Genomic DNA, 24,756 nt, shown 5'->3' on the forward strand with positions numbered 1-24,756 from the left:
GAGCTAAAGTCAGATGCTTAACCAACTGAGCCACTCAGGCGCCCCGAGAACCAGAAATTTCTTTTTTTTTAATTTTTTAAAAAATGTTTGTTTATTTTTGAGAGAGAGACAGAGTGTGAGCAGGAGAGGGGCAGAGAGAGAGGGAAACACAGAACCTGAAGCAGACTCCAGGCTCTGAGCTGTCAGCACAGAGCCCGATGCGGGACTTGAACTCACAAACTGCGAGATCATGACCTGAGCCAAAGTCAGACACTCAACTGACTGAGCCACCCAGGTGCCCCGAGAACCAGAAATTTCTTAAACAAGAGTCAGAAAGCACAAGCCATTAAGGCAAAGATTGATAAGATTAACTATGTTAAAATTAATCTGTCAACATTTTATTATTTTGTGGCTAACCAAGGTAGGTTAAGGTCCTAACCTTGCACCCTCTCCTTGTAACAGAACACAATTACATCGATCCCTTTTCAATGGTGACCTTGCAGTACCCACCTGTAGAGTAAGCAGAATACACATCTCCACACAATTGCGTTTAAGTCTGACCGTGTGACTTGCTTTGGACAACAAAATGTAGGATAACATATATGATGCTTAACAGAGCATGTAAATGTGCTTGTGTGGCTACCTTGTCCTCCTCCATCTACCATGAGAAGACCATGCCCTGAGTCACTGCTTCAAATGAGAGGTACCTGGAACAGACCTAACCAGAACTGAAGCCCGACACAACCACCCTGGCCGACCAACAGAACTGTGAGTTTAGAAAATAAATTCTGGTTGGTACAAACAACTGAGATTTTGAGGGTTGTTTTCAATACAACACATGCTAGCAATAGCTGACTAGCATATTGACTTAATCAAAAGATTGTTTTCTTTTTTGAAGGATGTTGGACGCTTACAGAATCAATGAGGTGGAAGCTGGGAAACAGGCAGGAACTAGGATATTCCTGGAGGATAGGATTCGAAGACCACCAGGGGGTCTAAACAAAGGCTCCGGAAGACCAGGGCACCACTGTGGGGATGGAATCGAATTCTTTTCTATTTCTTTGATCCTCTGGTCAAGATTGAAATACCAGGAAGAGAGCACGCAATTGTCTACTGTTCTAAGAGTCTGGGCCACCTCTCTACCAACTAACCAGCAAGTGCCAGAATCTTGGTCACTGTCTCCCAGACTATATCTGGGAAAAAGGATGCCTCAAAAGGAAATAATGTACTTTTAGGAAGGGGGAGTTGATACTGGGCAACCAGAAACAAGAGATGGCTAAGACTCATGCTGACCAAGTTTCCTTCTGATTATGCTATTTCTTCCAATAGGGGCCGGTAGAACAGAATACCCACGAGTATATGCACTTACCTGGTCAAATCAGTAATTGTATTTTTTACAGTAAACTTGTGTTTACTCTCGAGAGAAGGCCATATAACTTTTCCTGTGTCTATGAAGGATCTATCTGCATTCCAAGTGACTTAACCAAAGCAGTGCTTCCCATGGAGAGTCACCTTAGCCAACGCTGGCCTCCTAGGGATCTCCTCTGAGACCCTCATTCTCCACTGACAACACAGAGGACAAGAGGAATAGTCTAGACAGAGCATGGGAGACATGAAGGGAATAGCAACAAACAGGTTAGTTGGTACAAGATTTTGCTTTGAGAACCAAGGCAATCAGAATGGGCTTTATCTCACATAACCAGCTGGGCATAATTGGGGGTTATTTTGAGTTGGAGAATAACTCAAACATAACGGTGTTTCAGGAAAATTATTCTTCCTAGGGTATACAGGTTGGAGAACAGAAGAAAGAGATTGGCCACGACTCTGTCCCTATGCTGTAGCTTTTCAAGCTAGAAGTGTAGCCATAGGCAACTTCCCTAAAGTCGGTTTCGTCATCTGCTACTCCCCAAAGTCTGCCATCCAAGGCCAAGGCAGGTCTGTTCCTGCTAGGCATCAGAGACCAGGTAAAATTAGGTGTCTTCAGGATCGTATGGCATGGCATCGACAAAGCATTTGGGGCATGCTTCTGCACTGGGGATTCCCAGCCTGTGAGCTATGAATCCTTTGGAGAGCCTTGGAGCTGTTACAAGGGGACCCAAGTCCGTGTCCAACCCCAGTCCGAGGCGGGGTAAATAACATATCTTATACATCTGCACTACTCTTCCCAAAATATATATAGAAGCCATTGGGTTTAATTCAATGCAAATACATTTTCGAGAGTTACTGGATTCATCCTAACAGTTTCTTATTAGTATAGATTTTTCTCAGTGGACAACTACTACTGACAAAATTATCAGACAAGGATCTACAAGAGAGAGGTGATATGTATCACCTGCTTCACTGACCTGTGAAGTTTAAATGACTGAATGCATGCAGGTGCTTAGACCAGTGCTTGAAGCAAAGTGAAAGTGCAGTAAAGCAACTATTATTACATGGTGATCGTCATCCATGAAGGGTAAGGACCACTCATCTGGATGATATCTAAAACCATCTCGTGTCGCTGAGTTTTTATGGCTTTGTGAATTCTGTGACAAATCTGGTGGGTAAAGAAAGGCTTTGAGATCTGTTGTCCCGCTGTTTCGAACGCAGAGAATGGCTAAGCCTATAAGCCATCGTAAGCTTCAGTAGAAAGCATCCTCGGAAGAGGGCCCATATCTCTTCATCTGACAGAGTGGTGGAGAGAGGCGCAACACAGAGGCCTCTGGCACTGACTGGTACCACACAGTCACCTGTTGCTCCGGTGATGCGTGAACTAACTGCTGTCACACACAGCTTACCCACTGGAAAGCGCAACAGCAACTACCAAAGCAGCCACAGGGTGTCGCTGTGACCCCAAAATTTCACACAAGGGCACGCCCCTGGGGGCAAGACTCCAGTTCATTTTTAAAGTTTTCTTTCCCAGCCTTCTCAAACTTTATTGTACACAGGTATCAGCGGGGGGCCTTGCTAAAATGCAGATTCTAATTCAGTAGGTCTGGGATGGATCCTGAAAGACTGCATTTCTAACAAGCTTTCAGGTGAGGCCTCTAACAAGCTCTCAGGTGATGCTGATGGTGCAGCGAAGTTCTGGCTTTCAGCGATTTCCCCTGGTTCCCAACCGTTTTCCCCTGATTTGGGACAGGAATAAGAATGAAGTAGAGCCGTAAAGTGGCTTCATTCTATGGCTTTCCGAGGCGGTGGAGGAGGGGGGGGGGGAGAAAGAAAAATGAGAAACAACAAAAGAAAAATCAGGGCAGCTTTCTTGTGACATCCCAATGTCCTGAGTCCCTCGCAGCTACGCCCCCGGCGTCTGAAGAATGACTGATGTGACAGGTGCCCCGGTTCGAGGTGAGCTCCGGAGAAGGTCAGAATGGTTTTTCCCTGCACTTCTTTCTCTGGCACAAGGGCTCATTTAGGAATTTATTGCAGAATTTACAGAACACCAAGTGGTCAAATGCTGCAGCGAACACTGGAAAGCTTCCCCCCCAAGCCAAGGCAGGGTTTCCACGGCGCCAGCTGAGAATTGAAGTGCACTGACAGGAAGAGACGCTTTGCTGATGGCATTACTCTTGCGTGCACAATGGGATCTATTTTAATGTCGCGAACTTCTGCTTTCCACACCCGCAGGGGAGGGGGAAAAGAGCCACTGCTGAAGTGAAACTCTTAGTAAACCCGGTTTGGGGGGGGGGGGGCGTTTGACTTCCTGGCGGCCCTGGCCTGAAGCTTAGACGCACACTGCTAAAGGAGAAGTTGCATTATTGCTGGCGCCTGCCGTGTTTGTTTCTTCTTCTCTTGAACCTTTCCTCTTTTTTTCTTTTTTTGTTTGGTTTGGGTTTTCCTTTTTAACGACCGTCGTATATCCTTTTTGTCCTTTTTCGTTTGGCACCTGAGGCCAAGTTTTAAAAATTAAAAACGAAATTCTATCTATCAGGTTTTAGCTATTATATCAAATCAGTTTCAAGCTTATTGAGCTTCCCGCTTGTGAAAACTGAGGAAGATGTCGGGTCGAAGTTTTTTCTAAGGTTCTGACAGTGGAAAATATATTCCTTTCCCCCCTCCATCCTCTCCTGGGCCTCCTTATGGGGCAAACCTCCCCATCCAATTTGATTTATAAAATATGTAGCAGTGTGTTGTAACTGAATCTAAACTAAGACTGAAAGTTGGGCTATTTGCATGATGTTCATTCCTCCCAGTTAATATGCATATATTGATAGGCATAGGTAGGAGGACGAAAGAGTACTTGGTTGAGGGGAGGTTGCAAATGAGAGGTGGGAAGGAATAATGAAAATGGGAGGAATGTGGTGCTCATCATACTCCTTGCCCCCGGACGGGTTTGGGGCTCCTACAAAGGTTAACAGCAAATGCCGAACAAACAGACTTCATGTCAGACTGTGGATCCCAGCACTGAGGCTTTGGGTGCTGACATGTGCATTGTTAATTTTTTTAAGTTTTGTTTATTTTATTTTTGAGAGAGAGAGAACCCCAAGCTGGCTCCACACTGTCAGTGCAAAGCCCCTCCAGGGGCTGGAACTCACAAAACCTTGAGATGATGCCCTGAGCTGAAACAGAGTCCACCGCTTAACCGACTGAGCCACCCAGGCGCCCCCTTGCACACCTGGTTTTGAAGATATACATATATATGTATATGTATATATATACACATATATATGTATATGTATATATATACACATATATATGTGTATATATATACATATACATATGTATATATATATATTTTTTTTAATCTTGCATAACACATGTAATTCAACTAATTTGTTTTGATTATATAAGCCACATGCTTGGCTTGGGGGAGCTGATTTTCTGAACCTTCTAAAGAATAAAATGTTTTTAAATTTTAATTCAACTTTGCCATATAAATTGTAAAGGCCAAGAAATATGACATGACTTTGTGGTCTCTGCACAATTGTGCACCCTGGAACAGTACTGTACAAAAGGCGAAAGGGAGGCAGCAAAGGACCAAATTTATTTTTGCCCAATTGGCTGATTATTCACAATTTCACACTCATAAAGTTATTATTAAGCATCAGAAGACTTAGTGATTTTTTTCAATTCTATTTTTCAGAAAAATATTATAGAAAAGAGCCCAAATAAATAGTTGGCAATGTTTTAAAAATGAATAGAAATGTAAATTTTCATGTTATAATAGTTACAGAAAATTTTCACCAGTTCATTAGGTTGATTACACATACACGTGGTACTATTTTCTTAAGAGAGGTGGAGGGAAAGAGAGAGAGGAAGAGAATCTTAAGTAGACCCCACACCCAGCATAGAGTCAGATGGGGAGCTTGATCCCACAACTGAATGTGAGATCATGACCCAAGCCGAAATCAAGAGTGGGATGCTTAACAGACTGAGCCACCCAGGTGCCCAGGTACTATTTTGATTGTAATGAATATGCAGTGTTTTTCCTCTTTCTTTAGTTCCTCTTTAATGATGGAGGTTTCTGAGATTCTGTATATAAGCCATTTTTTACTTTTTAAGCAGTTATGTTATCTTATAGATGTGGTGGTTTATAGTGAATATTTGTGTGCAATTATTTACCTATTTTCTTTTTTTTTTTTTTCAACGTTTTTTTTTTTTATTTATTTTGGGACAGAGAGAGACAGAGCATGAACGGGGGAGGGGCAGAGAGAGAGGGAGACACAGAATCGGAAACAGGCTCCAGGCTCCGAGCCATCAGCCCAGAGCCTGACGCGGGGCTCGAACTCACGGACCGCGAGATCGTGACCTGGCTGAAGTCGGGCGCTTAACCGACTGCGCCACCCAGGCGCCCCTATTTACCTATTTTCTAACAGCATCATTTAATATGACATTAGATTTCAAATTATTAGTTATTTTTAAATGAACTCTATGCACTAGTATGATTGTCTTATTTTTCTCTCCAGTTTTTTAAAGTAAGACATAATTGAAATATATTACATTGGTTTCAAGCATAGAACATGATTTGAAATTTGTATACATTATGAAATGGTTGCCACAACATCCATCATCATACCTAGTAACAAAACCTTTTCTTCTTGTGATGAAAACTTTTAACATCTACCCTCTTAGCAACTTTCAAATATGCAATAAATTATTAGTAACTATAGTCATCATGCTGTACATTATATCCCCAGAACTTATTTATTTTGTAACTGGCAGTTTGTAACTTTTTACCCCTTTCATCCATTTCACTCACCCCCCACCAGCCTTTGGCTACCACCCACCTGTTCTCTGTATCTACGAGTTTGGTATTTGTTTGGTTTTTGTTTTGTGTTTTAGATTCCATACATAAGTGAGATCATTCAGCATTTGTCTCTCTCTGTGTGACTTATTTCACTTAGCTTAATGTCTTCAAGGTCTATTCATATTGTCAAAAATGACAGGATTTCCTTCTTTTTAATAGCTGAATAATATTCCAGTGTGTGTGTGTGTGTGTGTGTGTGTGTGTGTGTGTATACATATACATATATACCACATTTTCTTTATCCACTCATCCATTACTGGACATTTCAGTTGTTTCCATGTCTTGGCTATTGTGAATAATGCTGCAGTGAACATGGGGGTGCACATATCTTTTCTAGTTAATGTTTTCACTTTCTTTGGAATTGCGGGATCATACGGTAGTTCTATTTTTAATTTTTTGAGGAACCTCCATATTGTTTTCCAGAGTGGCTGCACCAATCTACATTCCCACCAACAAGGAATTCCTTTTTCAAGGGAACAAAGGTTCCCTGTTCTCCACATCCTTGCCAACACTTGTTATTTATTGTTTTTTTGATAATGGACATTCTAACAGGTGTGAGTGATATCTCATTGTGGTTTTGATTTGCATTTCCCTGATGATTAGTGATGCTGAGCTTATTGACTTGGTGAGATTCTGGATTCCAGCATTGCAGCTTTGGAATGCTGGGATGTTGATACCTACCCTGTTTTAGGAAGAGAGATTTTGAACCTCCTACTACTGCATGGAACTCAGCATGGCTCCTCACCTCAAGGATAAATGAATTTGGGTTTATTGAGAGAAAACACCTCAGCACAGACATTAGCATCATCTAGGAGGCACCTTCATTCAGCAATGTCAATAGTGCAAGGCTCTCTCAAGGGCTTTGAAGGGCCCCAGGTTTAGCCACCTGAGTTAGCTACAGTGGGCAGGCCATGGTGGTGGCAAATGGGGAGTGTAGCTGTCAGTGTGGTGTGCGAGCAGAACTGAGGCTCCTTGAGATCTCCTAGAATTACTCATGGGGACCTTTGCAGGAGGCCAGAAGCCCTGCATAAGCCGGTGGGCCAAGAACAAAAACTTGGGGTCACTGATGTTGATGTGCCTTATTTTAGCCATAGGCCAGTAAGGACTGGCAGCATTTGAGTTATATACTAAATGATGAGACTTACTCTTAATCAACGAGACCCCTCCATTCAAAAATATGGTCTAGCATGAACAAGTATTTTCATGGTGAATATAAATATGAGTGAAACCAATAGTTAACAGGCTCTTTGGAATCGGCATAGCATAGTACACAGGAAAGCAGACTCTATAATTAGACTACCTTGGATTTCTGTCATTTATTAGCCATGAAACCTTAACTTTTGAGTACCTTCTGTACTTAATCTGTTACATAAGAATAATGATAAAATTTAATTCATAGATCTATGACAATTAGCAAGTATAACTCACAACATCCTTAGAACAGTGGCTGGCACATATAAACCTCAAGAAGGGTTAGAATTTGTATTGTTACATACAGGGCCACGATACTAAAAAAGCAGTATCATGGAGACTGACTCAACTCTTTTCCAGAAATCAAAGAACCAGGAGAAGGTTGAGGGCTAATGGGTCTCTGGATCTCCCCAGGACTAATGAGACCAGGAATCAAAAGAAGACATTGAGCCTAATGGACAATTAGAGCTAACTGGTATATATAGCTTCTTCTTCTGCCCTATTTCTTTCCCCAGGGCCAAAGGTGCTGCTGCCAGGAAGTTAAATACTTCAGGTCACTAGGTTTAGAAAGTTCCCAGACACAACTAAAAATCTAACTTCCTCCACAGAGAAAACAGAACCTAATAATGTAGAGCTTTCACCCATCCTGATATAAAATAAGAAATGCATCCCTTCCTTCAATTTTTTGTCAAAACTGTAGGAGAAACTTCCAATAACCTTAATATTGTGTTGCTAGAATTTGCCTTTGCCAATCTGTCAGATCCATTAGTCTTACCACTGAATTTCACCACATGAGCCATAGCACTTGAGACAAAACTCTCCTGTGCTCAATGACTTCTGCTAAAACCAAAACAAGTTTGAGTAGCCAAGAAATAAGAAGCAATATAAGTTCTGGCCACATGAGCCAGGATATTTTCCTTCTCAGAGCTGCCTCCAGGGTGTGCAGGGCTCTGGGAATATATATATATATACATATATATATATATATGTATATATATATATTCGTGTCTATATATATATATATATATAGACTCGTGTCTATATAAATAATTTGATTTAAAAATGTTTCAAAATGTATGGACCCATGGGAGGCTTGGTGTCTTATTAATGAAGATGGATAGAGAAGAGTTACTTATGTATTATTTATTTTCTAGGTGGTTCATTGAAAGAGTCTTTGTGAGATCCAAGCACCATGTCTTCTTGTTTCAAATCCAAGAACCATCTCTTCAGGCATTTTATTATCCAATGCACCCTCCATGGTTAATTTTATATGTACCACCAGGAGAAAATGGTAGCAGTGCTGTAATTAATCACAAGGACACGGGTCTTCAGAGCCTACTTACATTAAACATTATAGCTCTTTGTGCCTCTTCAGTTCCCTAATAGTATGTCTATAACACTGGTCACATTAATAGCCATGACACTGCATCATCTGTCCACACTGCCTTCCAATGACTCTTTCTCAATGGTTGGTACTGTGCTTCATTGATGCAAGCCTTCCCCAAAATATGCAGGTCAATGTGAACCAATATTCCTTTTCTGGTCTTGTTAAGTTTACCGTTCATAATTTTATGGTATAAACATAGAACAAGGCATTTTCCAGTCTTGTCTTCCCATGGACTATTGAGGTAGTAATCATTGCATTCCCAGAATGGGAGCTCTTTTGATGCTGAATGGACCCTTGCCTTCCATACACTAACACCAGTGGGGGAGGGTCGGTGAGGGGTTCATGTGTGAAGAGAGAAGCACAGTCCCACTCTTCCAGGATAAGGACTTCCCTCTTCAACATGGCTTAGGACAGGGAGAGCACAATGTCACCACATCAGTGGAAGGTAAAAGAGGACATTGATTATAAGGCCCATTTGTGTTCAGTATTGAAAGCCATCCTTGAAAGACTGCCTAACACATGACATAGAGCCTACAGCAATGGCAGTTATCACCCTGGATGCCAGATGCTGGGGGAAGAGGAGGAGTGCAGGGTGAAAGACACCTGCTGCCATGCTTGCCATCCTATGGTGCTATAGACAAGAGGCGGCACTATAGTCAAAACACAGATAGACACAAGCCCACACTGGTGGCTCAAGTCTAAGGGCTGGTGGTAGACTATTGATAGCCCTGACCCCTGAAGTCATCTTGTGTTCAGTGTGAGAGTCATCTCAAATCAGCATGTTAGCACCATTCTGTTGGCCCAATCTTGGGTAGTCCCACACTGCTTCAGCCAGCAGCAGTGATCTGCTTGCCAGATTGTCCAACTCAAATTGGGGTCCAACAACCAAACTCTGAGAGGGCCCCCTAGGCATGAGTTCTAGAGCGCCTCAGGATATCTGATTGACTTCATGTGTAAGGCAGTGGGTCAGAAAGCATCTTGAGGGGGACAAATGAAGACCAGGATCCATATGGGTCTGGGTCTGGGCCAGGGATATCTCACTTGAAGAACACTGCCAGTCTTGGTAGTACCAGACCCTAAGAAGGACTTAGAAATTCAACAAAGGCCCTTCAAAAGAGTTGGTAGCCAGGATGGAGGAAGGGGTCCAAGGCAGTGGGGAGACACTGCAGAGTCCAGGCACAAATAATTTTGGACAGTCTAAGCAGGATATGCAAGGGGCCCAATCCAAGGCTCTGTTGTTGAGAATGGAAATGAAAGGATCACAATGATGAAATCAAATACAAAAAGTAAGAGGCATCTTGTCCTGGATTGGAAAGAAAAGTCTCATCAGTGTAGGAGTTAAAAGATCAATGTTTGACCTCAGGCTTAGGTGAGTCATTTAAAATTCCAAAGATGCAATTTCCCACTTGAAAGTGAGAGTTATATCTGATAGGTTCTAAACTCTCACTCATAGACTTACATTCCTAATCTATGCTTTTCTTGAATGGTTCATCATAATACACGAAGGAGTTGCACCTCAGAGAAAATTTGCCATAAATTAGATTTAAAACTCATCTCCCTCCAAACCATTTGGAATTTGAGGATTATAATCCCATTTTATCATAGACCTCTTTGCCACTTTTATAGAATATAGAACATTATCCACACTGGACTGTTGACACCCAGAAAATAGTGTCATTTATCTGTAGAGATGCACAGTGGTTGGGAAGGCATCCTGAAGAATCCGCAGAAGACTTGAACAATATTGATACAGAGCTCAATCTCCTTGAGAAAAAAATGGAAGAAGCTCCAGGTTGGCAAATGGCAAGGGAATGGGAAGGAACTTGCAACTTCATAAGACCTGGAATCATTTTCAAAATATGATCAGACTCATTACACTGGGTTCTGTTACAGCATGCAGTCTGTGTATGCTTACTTCCTCATCAATGTCATGCTTGAGGAGAGTGGGTCCCTCGATGAAATCTAAAACTTCTTGGGTAAAAGTATATCCTCAGTTCTGCATGAGGCTAGGTGCTACTTCAATCTCATATCCCAATATTAAACCTATGTATGATTCATTTTCTATTATATACCACAAGAGTCAATATTATATACCTAATAAGACTCAAAACCAAGCAAATTAGGAAGTTCTAATTTTCTGGAAAATCTTAAGTTTCTGGAACAGTACAATGATCTGATAGGTAAGATTTCATGGTAGTCTAGCTGCTGAAACAAGAAGTTGCCTGGGGCGCCTGGGTGGCTCAGTCGGTTAAGCAGCTGACTTCGGCTCAGGTCATGATCTTGCGGTCTGTGAGTTCGAGCCCCGCGTCGGGCTCTGTGCTGACAGCTCAGAGCCTGGAGCCTGTTTCAGATTCTGTGTCTCCCTCTCTCTGACCCTCCCCCATTCATGCTCTGTCTCTCTCTGTCTCAAAAATAAATAAACGTTAAAAAATTAAAAAAATACTAGAAGTAATTTAAAAAAAGAAGTTGCCTAGAGGTATACCTAATGTATTATTTTTTAATTGTGACAAAATACATCTATTTTTAAAACCGCATTATTAAATTGAGGATTCTACCATGGAATAACTCAACCCTATTGACTTCAGGACTAATGTTACCTACTTTACATGTTCTCAATTAACTGCTCTTTAAAGATAAATGTCTCACACTGAGTAATTTACTCAAGATTTAAAAATACTCATACAGTGTCTGTCTGATTCCTCCAGAAGCCATGAATCACACTAATAGCAATGGCCCAGATGCAAAAAGCCTGGTTGGAAAAGCATTCTCCCCATGCTCTGATCTTGCTGCACTGTGGTTTCTTTGGGTTTCCCCTTTTACCAAACAGACCATGAGCTCATAAGGGAGGAAGAAGAGAGACACTCAGCCTCAAGGCTGCTGAGCTCTAGCTTCTCCAAGTAGACTGGTCATTGGCCAAATGGTAGCACAACCTGGCTTAGAGATTGACACCCAACCCTGTCTCTATACTTTCAAGTTGACCATCTTGAATACAATTTCTCAAATGACTGCTAGCATGAGAAATTCATAAGATCACAACTATAAGGAAATAAGGTAGATGCAGAGCCTAATTTTACCCTACTTAGGATATTAGTTTTATTAGATTGAATGAGATGAAGTAGGTGTTGTAGGTCAAGAGCAACAACATATTGGCAATTTCACATAATTCAAGCTGTACTCAGAAATACTTCAATTCTGGATTCTCTGCCTTTTTCCCCTGACTTTCTATCCTGAAGCTGGTTGAGTCCCTGCTAAGTTCCTCTAGCTTACCTGGCATCCATTCCATAAACACTTATTGACACCTTCTCTGAACCAGGGACTGAGTAAACACCTGTTGATATAAGGGCAGAGGGAAGTCTGTCCTTGCCTTTCAGGAGCTCATACTCTAATGAGAATGGGAAACTTTAAAAATATATATGATCAGTTTGTGATAGAAATATATTTGAAGTGTTATGGAGAATCAAGGGGCATCATACTTAGAAGTGAGGAAGTTTTCCAAAAAAAAGTTGACATTTGGATTGTACAGTCAGTCATGCAATATGTTAGGGTCTGGGGGCAGAGAAAGAGACTGAATGTTCTGGAAAAGGGCCAATAACTTGATACGGCTCAATGATAGGAGGCAGGAAGGTAACAGGAGATTGGTGTCAGATCTTAAACAAGCATGGCCATTTTCTTCCTTTATCAGGTGGGTAAGTCACAGAAATTTTTCTAATGAAGGAGTTAACATTTTTTGAAATATAATTTTGCAAAATTTAGAAAAGCTTGTTTTCTTTCTATGACTGGGGAGACTAGAAAGGAAGAATCAAGCAAAATGAGTAGGATGCGTAGGCTTTAAACATTATCTTTCTTGTTTTTTCTACCTAATAAAGAAATATAGATTCACTTAAGCAACTTCAACATTATGGAAGTATACAACATAGAAACCAAAAGTTTTCTGTAATATAACCTCCCAGGCCTAAACCACTGTTACTACACCAAAGTGAAATTGCCAAAGTATACCAAAGTATGCCAAAGTACTGAATATAGATTCATTTAGACTTTTATTTCAATATATAAACCACCATATTAATATAATTTTCTCCATACCAGTAAATATAGAACTACCTCATTCTTTTTAATGGCTGTGTAACATTTTATCACATTAATGAACTATAATTTATTGAATTCGTTTTTATTCTGTGGAAACATGAGCTGTTTTCAATTTTTCAGTATTACAAATATTCTGGGATGAACACTGTTTTATAGAAGCCTTTGCAAACTTGTATTTCTGTAGGATACATTCTTAGAAATCCTTCGAGGAAGTGACATAAAAGTAGTCATTTTTCATTTAAATGATATTGCCAAATAACCATCATAAAGGCTGTATCAATTTCTATCCCCACGGTGTATGCAAGGCCCATTTCCCTACGGGAAGGGAGGATTTTTATAGGCAGTCTGTTCTTATCAGAGAGATTACAGAACCTTGAGACTCTTCATTCAGCTCCACAAATGTCTGTAGTTCACACATCTCTCTGGTTTCTAATAAATTAACATTAATAGAAGCTCTAAGTTTTGCCCAAAAAAGTCCACATTTACGCCTATCTTTGGGCCATTCCAAGTATGCTTTCTTTTCCATAAGAGCTTTCAGCTTAGGATACCTGGTAGGAATACAGTAGAGTGGAATGGGTTCTAGCAAGATAAAAATTATGTAATCAGAATTTTCATGGAAGAGATTTTGGTGGGCAAAGTAAAGTTCATAATGGCACCACTCACTCTGGACAAAGTTGGGAGACAAAACAAAGATGGACTTACAGCTTTTCTCAATGCAGTTCGTGATATTTTCAGTAATGCTCTTACCAGGATCAAAGTTTCCTTCATGAAGGCAAATCAAGTTCTCTTCTTTCTCTAGATTGGGAATTAATTCATGCTTCACCCAGGTAGAATCATGTTTATTGTATGAAATAAACACATAGAACTGGACATTTCTCTTGAGTTGTTCTTGGGTTGTCTTCCTAATCCTCTGCAATGTCTGTGTCCACTGACCTAGCATCCTGAGATACCAGGGCAGATCAAAGTAGAGGCAGCAGAAGGCCATAGCCGTCCCCAGAACTAGCATGATAACCACAATGGTGACAATCAACAGAGCTGTGTTGCAAGATAATTCAGGAAGATGAACATCCTTTAACCGAGTCCCCTTTAGATTCAAAGGGTATTCACAGATATATGAATCTGACCATCCAATCATCATGCCCTGTGAATATTTTTCCAGCTGAATGAAATCTCTTAATTCACAGGTACACCGGAATGGATTTCTTCCTGCATTCAGAGTCTTAACTTCCTGACAGCTCTGGAAAAAATCCAGAGATGGGCTGAGAATTAAGTTCATTTCAATGTTCAGAATTGAGAGTTTTCTGAAATGACTGCACCCAGGAAGATCAGTTAGAAAGTTAAATGCGAGATTTAGTTCTCGCAAAGACTTCAGATGAATAATCTCTTTAGGGACAGTTTGAATTTTGTTATTATTCAGGTCAAGTATTTGAATACTTCTGGGCAAGCACCTGAAAACAGAATCAGCAAATTTGTTGGATGACAGGTTCATAGTGATCAAGGTTTCTGGCCAAAAGCAATTTTCATCATTTTCATATTGTAACAGATTCTGGCTGAGATCTAAGTGCTTCAAGGATGTGTTGTTGGCAAAGAAACTCACTAAAGAAAGTGTCTCCAATTTATTGCCCTTCAAAATTAAAGTTTTCAAATGAGGCAATTGGATAGGTTGCTTAAACAGGTCATCTGTTAAGATATTATCAGCAAAATTTAAATGTTTGAATCTTGTAGGATAATTAGGAAACTGCATGTGTGGCATTTGTGCATCTGATATAGTCAGGTTTTCTATATCCATTTTGGTAAAAAGCAAGTAGACCCTTTCCTGTGGAATATAAAAAATTCTGAACTGTATGTGCTCCAATTTTATAGTTCTCATTGCAGTATTTGAGTAATCAAATGAATTATGGTCAAGATAAACCTTGCCTCCAAAAGTCACATGTTGGACTTGGAAGCATTCTACTGATGTATGCCAAACAAACTGGAAGATGAGGAGAAGGTCGTCCCAGAGTAAATCAACTTTATTAAGCAATAGAATAGATGTCTTGGAATTCGCTAAAGTAAGATTTTGTTGAGTTTCATAACTTGAAAATTGGCTTTTGCCATCTATGTTTGTCATTTCTAGTATTTTTGAAGTCTTGATTCCGTCACGCAAAAGAACCCAGAAATTTGTGTTCATTGGTAAAACAATATGAAGTTTTGTTGTGTTTAAGATGGGCAGGCTACCTTCTTCATAATAAGAAAGACTTCTTAATCCTAAGAAGACTGTATTTAGATGCAAATGAGCAATTTTCTGGAAATCTGATTTTCGTATTTTTGCCCCACTCAAACCCAGGATTTCCAGATGTGACATGTTGCCAGCCTCCTCATGGATAGGCACACTGTCAAAGTCATTGAAAGAAAGATCTAAATGTCTGAGACCTGCCAGTGAATACCAAGTTACAATCTTCAATCTGTTGTAAGACAAATCTAAATATCTTAACTCTCTGTTGAATTCAAAGGTCTTGATATCCAGCTCTTGGATTCTGTTATGGCATAGAATCAAAACTTCCAGTTTAGAGACAGAACGAAAATCTGAACTCTGAAGCTGAGAAAGGAGGTTGTAGGATAAATCCAGTGTGGTTGTGGTTGGGGTCAAGTCTGCAGGAACCTTTCTTAGGGACATGTTGGAGCAGTTGGTTGTCAATTCCCTGTCTTCTGGCGGCTTTGACGCGTAGCCCAGCACTGACATAACAATACTACAAAATACATAAATACTTCTGATAAGTGTCATTGTAATTCCAAGGATTCAATCACTTGGTTCCTTCATATGGATGATGAAGATGAGTTCAAAATCCTAGAAAGATATATAATGTTACATGGTTATGTAATTTTTTAAATCCTACAGGATTATTTTTGATGCCCAAAATTCACTATATTCACCAAGAGTTTGGAACAGAGTTCTAACCTGTATATTGAGTCTTTGACATGATCTGAGATCGTGACATGATCTGAGAGTTTGGCTTACAGATTTCCAAGCCAGTTGCTGTGCATATCCCCATCACTGAGGTGAGTCAGAATTCCCAGAAGGGATACATATAATAGTTGGCAGAAGTGCCTTTCTCCCAGTTCAACTTCGGAATTTCATTGCCAGGCCATATTCAACACTCCCTTGCGTCCCATTTGGATAGCCTGAAGGCTTTAAGAAAATTTAAAGTGAAAAATTTTAAGATTTTATTCTTTTAGAGAAGTTTAAGGCTCACAGAAAGATTGAGGAGAAAGTATAGAAATTTTTCCATATCCCCCCAACCCCACACCTGCATGGCCTCCCCAGTCAGCAACATCCTCCATCCGTATGGCACACTTGTTACAATCAATGGACCTACATTGACACAGTATAATCACTCAAAGTCCACAATTGACATTATTGTTCACTCTTGGTGTTGGACATTCTATGAGTTTGGACAAACGTATAGTGGCATGCATTCATCATTATGCATACATTCATTGCCCTAAAAATCCTCTATGCTCTGCCTATTCATCTTCCTTGTACTCCACAACCCTTTAGAACCATTGATATTTTTATTGTCTCCATAGTTTTGTCCTTTTCAGACTGTCATTTGGCTGGAAACATACAGTATATAGCTTTTTCAGATTGGCTTATCTTACTTACTAGTATGCATTTAAAGTTCCTCCATTCTTTGCATAGTTTGATAGTTTGTTTCCTTTTAGCACAGGATAGTATTCCATTATCTGGATGTACCATAGTTTGTTTATCCATTCACCTACTGAAGGACATGTTGGTTTCTTCCAAGTTTTGGCAATTATGAATACAGCAGCTATAAACAACTATGTGCAGTTTTTGTGCAAGATTTAAACTCTCAATGAAGGTACTTTTTTATTACCAAATACTATGGGCTCCTGAATTAACGTCAAGGAATTGTTCCTCAACTTTTACATTTGTGGACATAGAGAGTCCTTTGAGCTAATATCTGATTTTCAACAATGCTTACCCATACACATGGAAGGTCTAAAACAGAAATAAACAGAATGGTTCCTGTCCTTATGGTTCCATATGTCTTCAGGTTGGTGGCAACAGCAATCTAGATCACTGACAAATAAGAGAAATAATGATAATAACAGTTTCCATTTCTTGGGGGCTTTCTACAGTGCCAAAATATATACACCATGTCTGCACAGGTACATGGGCACACACACACATAGCTTCTCAGAACAATGGGATAGCATGAACAGCAGAGAGGTCTCACTACACCATATCTTCCCATGGAGTATTATATCTTTTGTTCCTCCTGCTGTTCTGTGGGAGTTACCAGCCTGAGGAAAGTGAGGGTTGGTGTGTATTGGGCACATGTATTAAGCAGGAAATACATGCATGTATTAAGCAGGAAAACTCTCACCAAGCTACTTACCTTGCCTTGGTGTTTTCCCAGTGCATGGTGTAGGAAGACATAAAGTTTAAGAGTTTACAAATTTAATATTAGAATCTAACCACTTCTTGATAGAGACCCAGGGGGTCTTTCCTATCAACCTTGTGCCTCTTCAGTCATTTCCACCCAACAAACAGAGGAATCTTTAAAATGTACATCAGAATCTGACCCTCTTCTAGTCCAAATCCTCCACTATTTTCTTATTTCAACTGGAGGAAAATCCTGAGTCCTTGCAACAGCTGACATCTTCAATCCATTTCTCCAACTCTAGTCTGGTCATTCCTTACACTTCCCAAGCATGCTCCCACATCAGATTTTTGAACTTGGATTTGTTGTTCTTTTTCCAAAATACACTTTCTCTAGATGACAAGTGGCATGCTCCCTCACTCCCTTCACATCTCTGCATGAAGATCACCACATCAGAGAGACTTTTTTGACCACCCTCTACAAAATATCACTCCCCACTCTCTATTCTCCTTATCTTAAAGTTATGTTTCTTTTCTTTTTTTAAAAAAACGTTTTTATGTTCATTATTTTTGAGAGACAGAGAGAGACAGAGCATGAGCAGGGGAGGGGCAGAGAGAGAGAGAGGGACACACAATTCAAAGCAGGCTCCAAGCTCAGAGCTATCAGCAGAGCCTGATGTGGGGCTCGAAGTCGTGAACCGCAAGATCATGACTTGAGCTGAAGTCAGATGCTTAACCAACCGAGCCACCCAGGTGCCCCAAAAAGTTATTTTTCTTTCTAGCCCTTCTCACCACCTAACATGCACATTTATCATTTTTTTTATAGACTCTCTTTTCTTACCCCTTACTAGAATGTAAGCTATGTAGGAACAGAAGTTCTATCTGTTTTATTCACTGCTATAGCCCCAGTGCCCAGAAAAGTTCCCAGCAGAGTGGGTACTTAATAAATATATTGAATAATGAATATTATGAAAAACTTAGTTCTTTAATTGCCTCTGTTCTGTGTCCAAACAACTTGAAGTCTGACTCTTCTCTCAAAGTCCTCAGAATTCTGCATCCATGAGTTTCCTCATCTGTAAAATGCAGGAAATAGTATTCCCCTCCCAGAGTTTCAAGATAAATAAATGAGATAATATGTATGAAGGCATGGTGGGGGGACAAAACAGGCAGAAGTCATACAAGAGGACACCTGGAATATTACCTCATGTTCATCTAGATTTTTCTTTCTCTAGAACCTGCCTAAGTTTGTTGTTGTTGTTTAGAAATTCTAGAAAATGTGGACATTTCCCAAAATAACTTAAAAATGAAATACTTTGTAAAACTATTTTGTAGAATATAGAAAAATGGATACAGAATTGCTTGACCATCTTGTGACATGAATATAAAGAGAAAACTTTGATTTTGATATTCCTTGTCCATTGTGTGCTCAGGGGAAGAAAGCACAAAAGACACTGGGTGGGGAATGGGGTTGAGAAGATGGTAACCTGGAACTGGCCTGGGGTTTTCACCTTTCCACTGAGAATATTCTTCCAATTTATCCCAGGTAGCCTTTTCTTGGTCACTCCTTTTTATATGACACTTAATATAGCATCCAATGATCAATATAAGAACAAACCACGAACATAAAAAAAGAGCCCCTATAATACAACTTTATGTTCATGATAATTTTCCAGATTTTAAAAATATGGGAAAATAAATTTGTTACCAGTACCATAACATTAATCCATTACCCACCTTTAGGATGACCTTAGTAACTTGTCCTGGGTGATGAATCCATACATTTATATCTATTCAAGGCAGATAGCATCTCCACTCCATACTGACTCTGTCATGCACATGAGGCAGTGGCCACTTGATGTCTTTTTAATAACAACCACTAACATTCATTGAGCTATGTAATACTAATTTTATATAGCTTGATCCTTACAACAACAGCCTTACAGCGTCAGTGCTACCGCAGTTCACCTTTCACAGATATGAAGGTGGTGCTTAGAGAGGTCATATGACTGCTTCAGAGTCACAAAGTTAATAGATGGTGAGTCCAGTGCCTGGTGTCTTAGCCCCTCAGCTACCTTGTCTCTCTAGGGTGAGTCAAGGTAAATTTGTTTTCAAAATACCTTGTAATAACCTAATCATAATAAAATTATATCTCACTAAGTCATACTGATTCTTTAAACTTTCCCATCATAGAGTCCAAGGAACCTAATGAGTAAGTCTGCAAATGCCACACAGTTTAGGTTTTATATCAACTACTTATAAGGACTGACATGGACTGAACCATTCTGTTGAGCCCTGTCTTGTTTAAGCCACTATATTTTGTTACAGCAGCCAACCTATGTCCTAACTACATACTGTTACATTTAGAATAAAACCCAAACACCTGAAATTGGTTTATAACACTCTCCATGAGCTGCTCTTGCTTCTTTCTAGGATCTCTCTTCATACCACCCTTCTCCTGGCCCTCTACACTCCAGTCATACTGTCCTTCTTTTTGCTCCCTGGCCACAACTATACTCGCTCTGACCTTAGGACTTTGCACTGGATTTCCCACCCCCCTCTCCCTTGGGTTACTCTTTCCCAACCCTTCCTTGGCTGGATCTCTCTTCTCATTTAGATCTTGGCTTAAAAAGTTTATCTCCTAAGGGCGCCTGGGTGGCTTAGTTGGCTGAGCGTCCAATTTGGGCTCAGGTCATGATCTCACGGTCTGTGGGTTTGAGCCCTGTGTCAGGCTCCGTGCTGACAGCTCAGAGCCTGGAGCCTGCTTCGAATTCTGTGTCTCCCTCTCTCTCTGCCCCTCCCCTGCTCACACTCTGTCTCTCTCTCTCAGCAATAAAAAAATTTTTGAAAAAAAAAAGTTTATCTCCTCTAAGAGTCCTGACTTGACCACCTACCTAATCTAAAGTGGCCAGACTTGCTGTTAGTTCACATCACCTTATTTTATTTCTCTTCAAAACAGAGCACTTGTTTATTGACTGTCTCTTCCACATCTTACACCCATGAGGGAAGAAAGGAGCTGATGAGCTTTTTCACTTCTGTATCCCCACCTAATAGAATAGTGCACAAAGCACATGCTCAGTAAATACTTTTTAAATGTATCTATGAATGAGGGGTGCCTAGCTGGCTCAGTTGTTGAAGTGTGTGACTCTTGATCTCAGGGTTGTGAGTTCGAGCTCCACGTTGGGTGTAGAGATTACTTTGAAAAATAAAGTCTTGGGGCGCCTGGGTGGCGCAGTCGGTTAAGCGTCCGACTTCAGCCAGGTCACGATCTCGCGGTCCGTGAGTTCGAGCCCCGCGTCGGGCTCTGGGCTGATGGCTCAGAGCCTGGAGCCTGTTTCCGATTCTGTGTCTCCCTCTCTCTCTGCCCCTCCCCCATTCATGCTCTGTCTCTCTCTGTCCCAAAAATAAATAAATAAAAAAAAAAAAAGAAAAATAAAGTCTTTTAAAATAAATAAATTCAATTCTGTATCTCTTAGCACATGACGGCACATAATATGTTCTCAAAAATGTGTGTTGAGGGGCGCCTGGGTGGCGCAGTCGGTTAAGCGTCCGACTTCAGCCAGGTCACGATCTCGCGGTCCGTGAGTTCGAGCCCCGCGTCAGGCTCTGGGCCGATGGCTCGGAGCCTGGAGCCTGTTTCCGATTCTGTGTCTCCCTCTCTCTCTGCCCCTCCCCCGTTCATGCTCTGTCTCTCTCTGTCCCAAAAAAAAAAAAAAAAAAAAAAAAATGTGTGTTGAATGAATGAATTTGTGTTGTGAATTCCTGATATGGTGTAGTACATGATGGTCAGATCATGAGTTTGATGTTGGGGACTGATAGATTTGTGTTCAAGTCCTATCTTAGTCATTTACTGCCTGTGTTAACTTAGACTATTTATTTAACTGCTGAAAGGTTCAATTTTTCATCTATAAAATAAATTTTGTGCAGAGGCACAAGAGATCACGTATATAAATCACTGTTACCATGTGTGGCTTATTCAAATGGTAGCAGTTATCTAGGCCAAGGGTAGGGTGATTTCAGACACAAGTTTTAAGGAGTGTCAAGAAATTCAAGAATCAAGATAAACAATGTTTTTTTTTTTTTTTTTTTTTTTTAAATTTTTTTTTCAACGTTTATTTATTTTTGGGACAGAGAGAGACAGAGCATGAACGGGGGAGGGGCAGAGAGAGAGGGAGACACAGAATCGGAAACAGGCTCCAGGCTCTGAGCCATCAGCCCAGAGCCCGACGCGGGGCTCGAACTCACGGACCGCGAGATCGTGACCTGGCTGAAGTCGGACGCTTAACCGACTGCGCCACCCAGGCGCCCCGATAAACAATGTTTTAATGGAATATTTTAAAATTAATTTTAACATAAAAATTCACAATGAACAAAATATCAAAATTTTTCGTGAAGACAGGATCAGTATTACTGAATTTTGCTTTTGTCTCAGGATCCAATGTGGCTTGGCAGGACACTGACAGTTATAGTCATTAAACTGACAAAAGTGTTTTTAACATCATCATCTCACAGAGTAATTAAATTTTTAGCAACTTACTTAAAGCCCCTAGGTTCGGAGGCTATGGCCCTTGAAAAATGCGACAATATCTAACCTAGTTGCTGCTTCTAGAATCCCCTGAAAGGAGGTGTCATGATCTCTATACATTACTCACCTCTTCTCCCTACCCAATACCACAACCTCATCTGTAATTTATTCTAAAGAAGGGAGAGGAACTAACTCTTTTGAACTTTCCTTAATGTAAGAAAATAAAAAGGTCTTATCTCTCAGTCAATGCATGTGCACTCTGGCATTTCATTACAACATTTTAAAAAGTATAACATAAAATTTTTATGAAAGATGCATTCAATATGTATTGCATATTTTTATCATACTTCTCCTACTATTACTACTCTGCTGAAAATAGGTAAAAAAGAGAATGACTTTTTAATAGCTTATGATTTAAAAATCCAAATCAAAAGACACTATGAAATGACTGTTAGTGATTTATCAAAGAATACTTAACCATCTAACTTTTCTTTTCCCAGTGATAAAAAAATTAGAGAAAGGGTTAAAACCTATAGCATGTTGTACAATATTTGCAACATAAGAAAGAGCAAGAATGACATTTTTTGGGTGTCACCTATGTGCCTGGCATAGAGCTAAATGTTTTCCATACACTATCTTGTTCAATCCCTTCAATAACTTAACAAAATGGTGGTCTTTTTAAAAAAGGTTTTTTTAATGTTTGTTTATTTTTGAGAGACAGCACGTGCACATACATGAGCAGGCGAGGGGCAGACAGAGAGAGAGAGAGAGAGAGATTGGGAGACACAGAATCTGAAGCAGGCTGCAGGTTCTGAACTGTCAGCACAGAGCCCGACATGGGGCTCAAACTCACGGACCACAGGATCATGACCTGAGCCGAAGTTGGACACTTTCCCGACTGAGCCACCCGGGCACCCCAAATGGTGGCCATTTTTATCCCTATTTCACAAATGGAGAAGCCAAAACTCAGAGGTTAAGTAACTTACCCAAAGTAACTCAGTGAATAAGTCACAGAGTATGGATGTGAACCCAGACCTATCTAGTCCCTTCCGGCACCCAGATTGAAGGCTTTTCAAACTGTGAAATGAAGTTTTTTAGGATGTGATTACCCATGTTGATTCCACTCTCAGGGGTAGCTGTTATGGTGGCTTCTTCCTCCCTTCCCACCCCATGCGCCTTTCTCTGAAGTGGCATGCAGCTACTAGGGGTCACTCTGCTAGATATCACAAAGCTCAAGAGACTTTGTCTACATCCATTCCTAAGTTATGAACTCATGAGAACTGAAATAAAACTTAGACCATACACAGAACTTCAATTCATCACTCAGTATAGGTGGTCTGTGGTAAAGCTCTTCTAGGAATCAGGTGCTTAGGTGCTATTAATCATCCTGTACTCTATAGCGGCCACATGGCCATCTTCAGCCACCGTGGACTTTTGCAGGAAACTGAACAAGATATCTACATTGTACAAAATCTATTAGAGGGGCTCCTACTTTTTGACATAAAACACAAATGCAGAACTTTAGTAAAGGAGCAACAAATATGCTTTAAATAGCCAAAGCAGATGATATTAACATGTACTACAGGAAAATAAAAGCTGGAGAAACCTCACCACAAGGATGGGATCATCCATTCTGAGTAGAAGAACTGACCAGGTTTAATCAGCGACCAGTGAAAGAAAATCCAAACCCTCAAGCACCTACAAGACAGTTCAAGTCCTTAGATCAGTAGCCCAGCATCACTCATTAATTGTTAATCTTTAGATGAATATAGGCAAAATAATAAATACTAAAAATCTGAGTAAGGCTACTTTCCCATGTACATGTGTTCGAATGATCTCTTCTTTAGAAAAGACCCATCCCACCCTTATTTCTTTCTCATGAGTGTTAGAGCAAACAAGGCTAATAGTTCTTACCCCCTGGCTTGCAGCGGCTCTAGCAAAACTGCAGGTGTGGATGATTTGTTGGCTGGACCAGAACTGGCTGCAGGAGTGCTTGAATCAAGCTTTTCAGTGAAGCTTAAGCTCCTTTGCCCCCTACTGCATGCTAGTGGCATTACACGTTGCATGAATTTATTACAATCTTCAAGCACTTTGTTAAAAAATGGCAGTAAAATACACATACATAACATCTACTATTTTAACCATTTTAAAAGTTTCTTTATTTGGAGAGAGAGAGAGCAAGCACAAGTGGGAGAGGAACAGAGAGAGGGGGAGAGAAAGAGTCCCACGCAGGTTCTGCACTGTCAGAGCAGAGCGCAATGCAGAGCTCAAACTCTCGAACTGTGAGATCACGACCTGAGCCAAAATCAAGAGTCAGATGCCCAACCGACTGAGTCACCCTGACTCTCCTAACCATTAAAAAATTTTTTTCTTAAGATTTATTTATTTTTGAGACACAGAGAGACAGATCATGAGCAGGGGAGGGGCAGAGAGAGAGAGGGAGACACAGAATCTGAAATAGGCTCCAGGCCATCAGCACAGAGCCCCACTCAGGGCTCAAACTCACAAATCGTGAGATCGTGACCTGAGCCAAAGTCAGACGCCTAACTGACTGAGCCACCCAGGTGCCCCCACCCCTAATCATTTTTAAGTGTGGTGCCATCAAGTACATTCATATGGTTGTGCAACCATCACACTGTCTATCTGTAGATCTTCTCATCTTCCCAACCATAAGCTCTAGACCCATTAAACAATAACTCCACATTCCCCTTCCTCTCCACCTGTGGGGTCCACTATTACATTCTCTGCAGGAGTTTGACTACCTTAGGCACCTCATATGAGTGGAATCATGCAATGTTTGCCCTTTTGTGACTGGCTTAGTGTGTAATGTTTTCGAGGTTCTTCCATGTTGTAATGTGTCTCAGAATTTCCTTCTCTCTCTCTCTCTCTCTCTCTTTCTCTCTCTCTGTCTTCTAATAACTGAGCCACCTCAAAACTCACTGGTAATGCTAGAAGCATTCTACACTCATCATCTCAGCCTT

General features: G+C 40.6%; 1 protein-coding gene and 1 long non-coding RNA gene across 5 annotated transcripts; both read right to left on the reverse strand.

Annotated features, from left to right (window-relative positions):
- Positions 1–4,921: 4,921 nt before the first annotated feature.
- On the reverse strand, positions 4,922–6,059 carry LOC124520637 (uncharacterized). Its single transcript, XR_006964351.1, has 2 exons — positions 5,761–6,059; positions 4,922–5,520 (listed from the first exon to the last, which is right to left on the reverse strand). It is a non-coding gene; the product is annotated as an uncharacterized LOC124520637 (long non-coding RNA).
- Positions 6,060–11,260: 5,201 nt separating this feature from the next.
- TLR10 (toll like receptor 10) lies at positions 11,261–23,907 on the reverse strand. 4 transcript variants are annotated; one of them, XM_047091667.1, is made up of 5 exons: positions 23,690–23,907; positions 23,387–23,473; positions 16,853–16,950; positions 15,808–16,038; positions 11,261–15,696 (listed from the first exon to the last, which is right to left on the reverse strand). In XM_047091667.1, the coding sequence occupies exon 5, from the start codon at positions 15,631–15,633 to the stop codon at positions 13,204–13,206; it is 2,430 nt and encodes an 809-aa protein (XP_046947623.1). In that variant the 5' UTR covers positions 15,634–15,696; positions 15,808–16,038; positions 16,853–16,950; positions 23,387–23,473; positions 23,690–23,907; the 3' UTR covers positions 11,261–13,203. The 4 variants fall into 4 exon arrangements, with proteins under 4 accessions (XP_046947623.1, XP_046947624.1, XP_046947625.1 ...); XM_047091668.1 differs by lacking the exon at positions 23,387–23,473; XM_047091669.1 differs by lacking the exons at positions 16,853–16,950; positions 23,387–23,473.
- Positions 23,908–24,756: the final 849 nt, after the last annotated feature.

The sequence above is a fragment of the Lynx rufus genome, unplaced genomic scaffold (assembly GCF_022079265.1).
Source record: "Lynx rufus isolate CCGP_SWC_20201006 ecotype Redwood Valley unplaced genomic scaffold, mLynRuf1.p SCAF_3, whole genome shotgun sequence".
Lineage (NCBI taxonomy): Eukaryota > Metazoa > Chordata > Mammalia > Carnivora > Felidae > Lynx > Lynx rufus.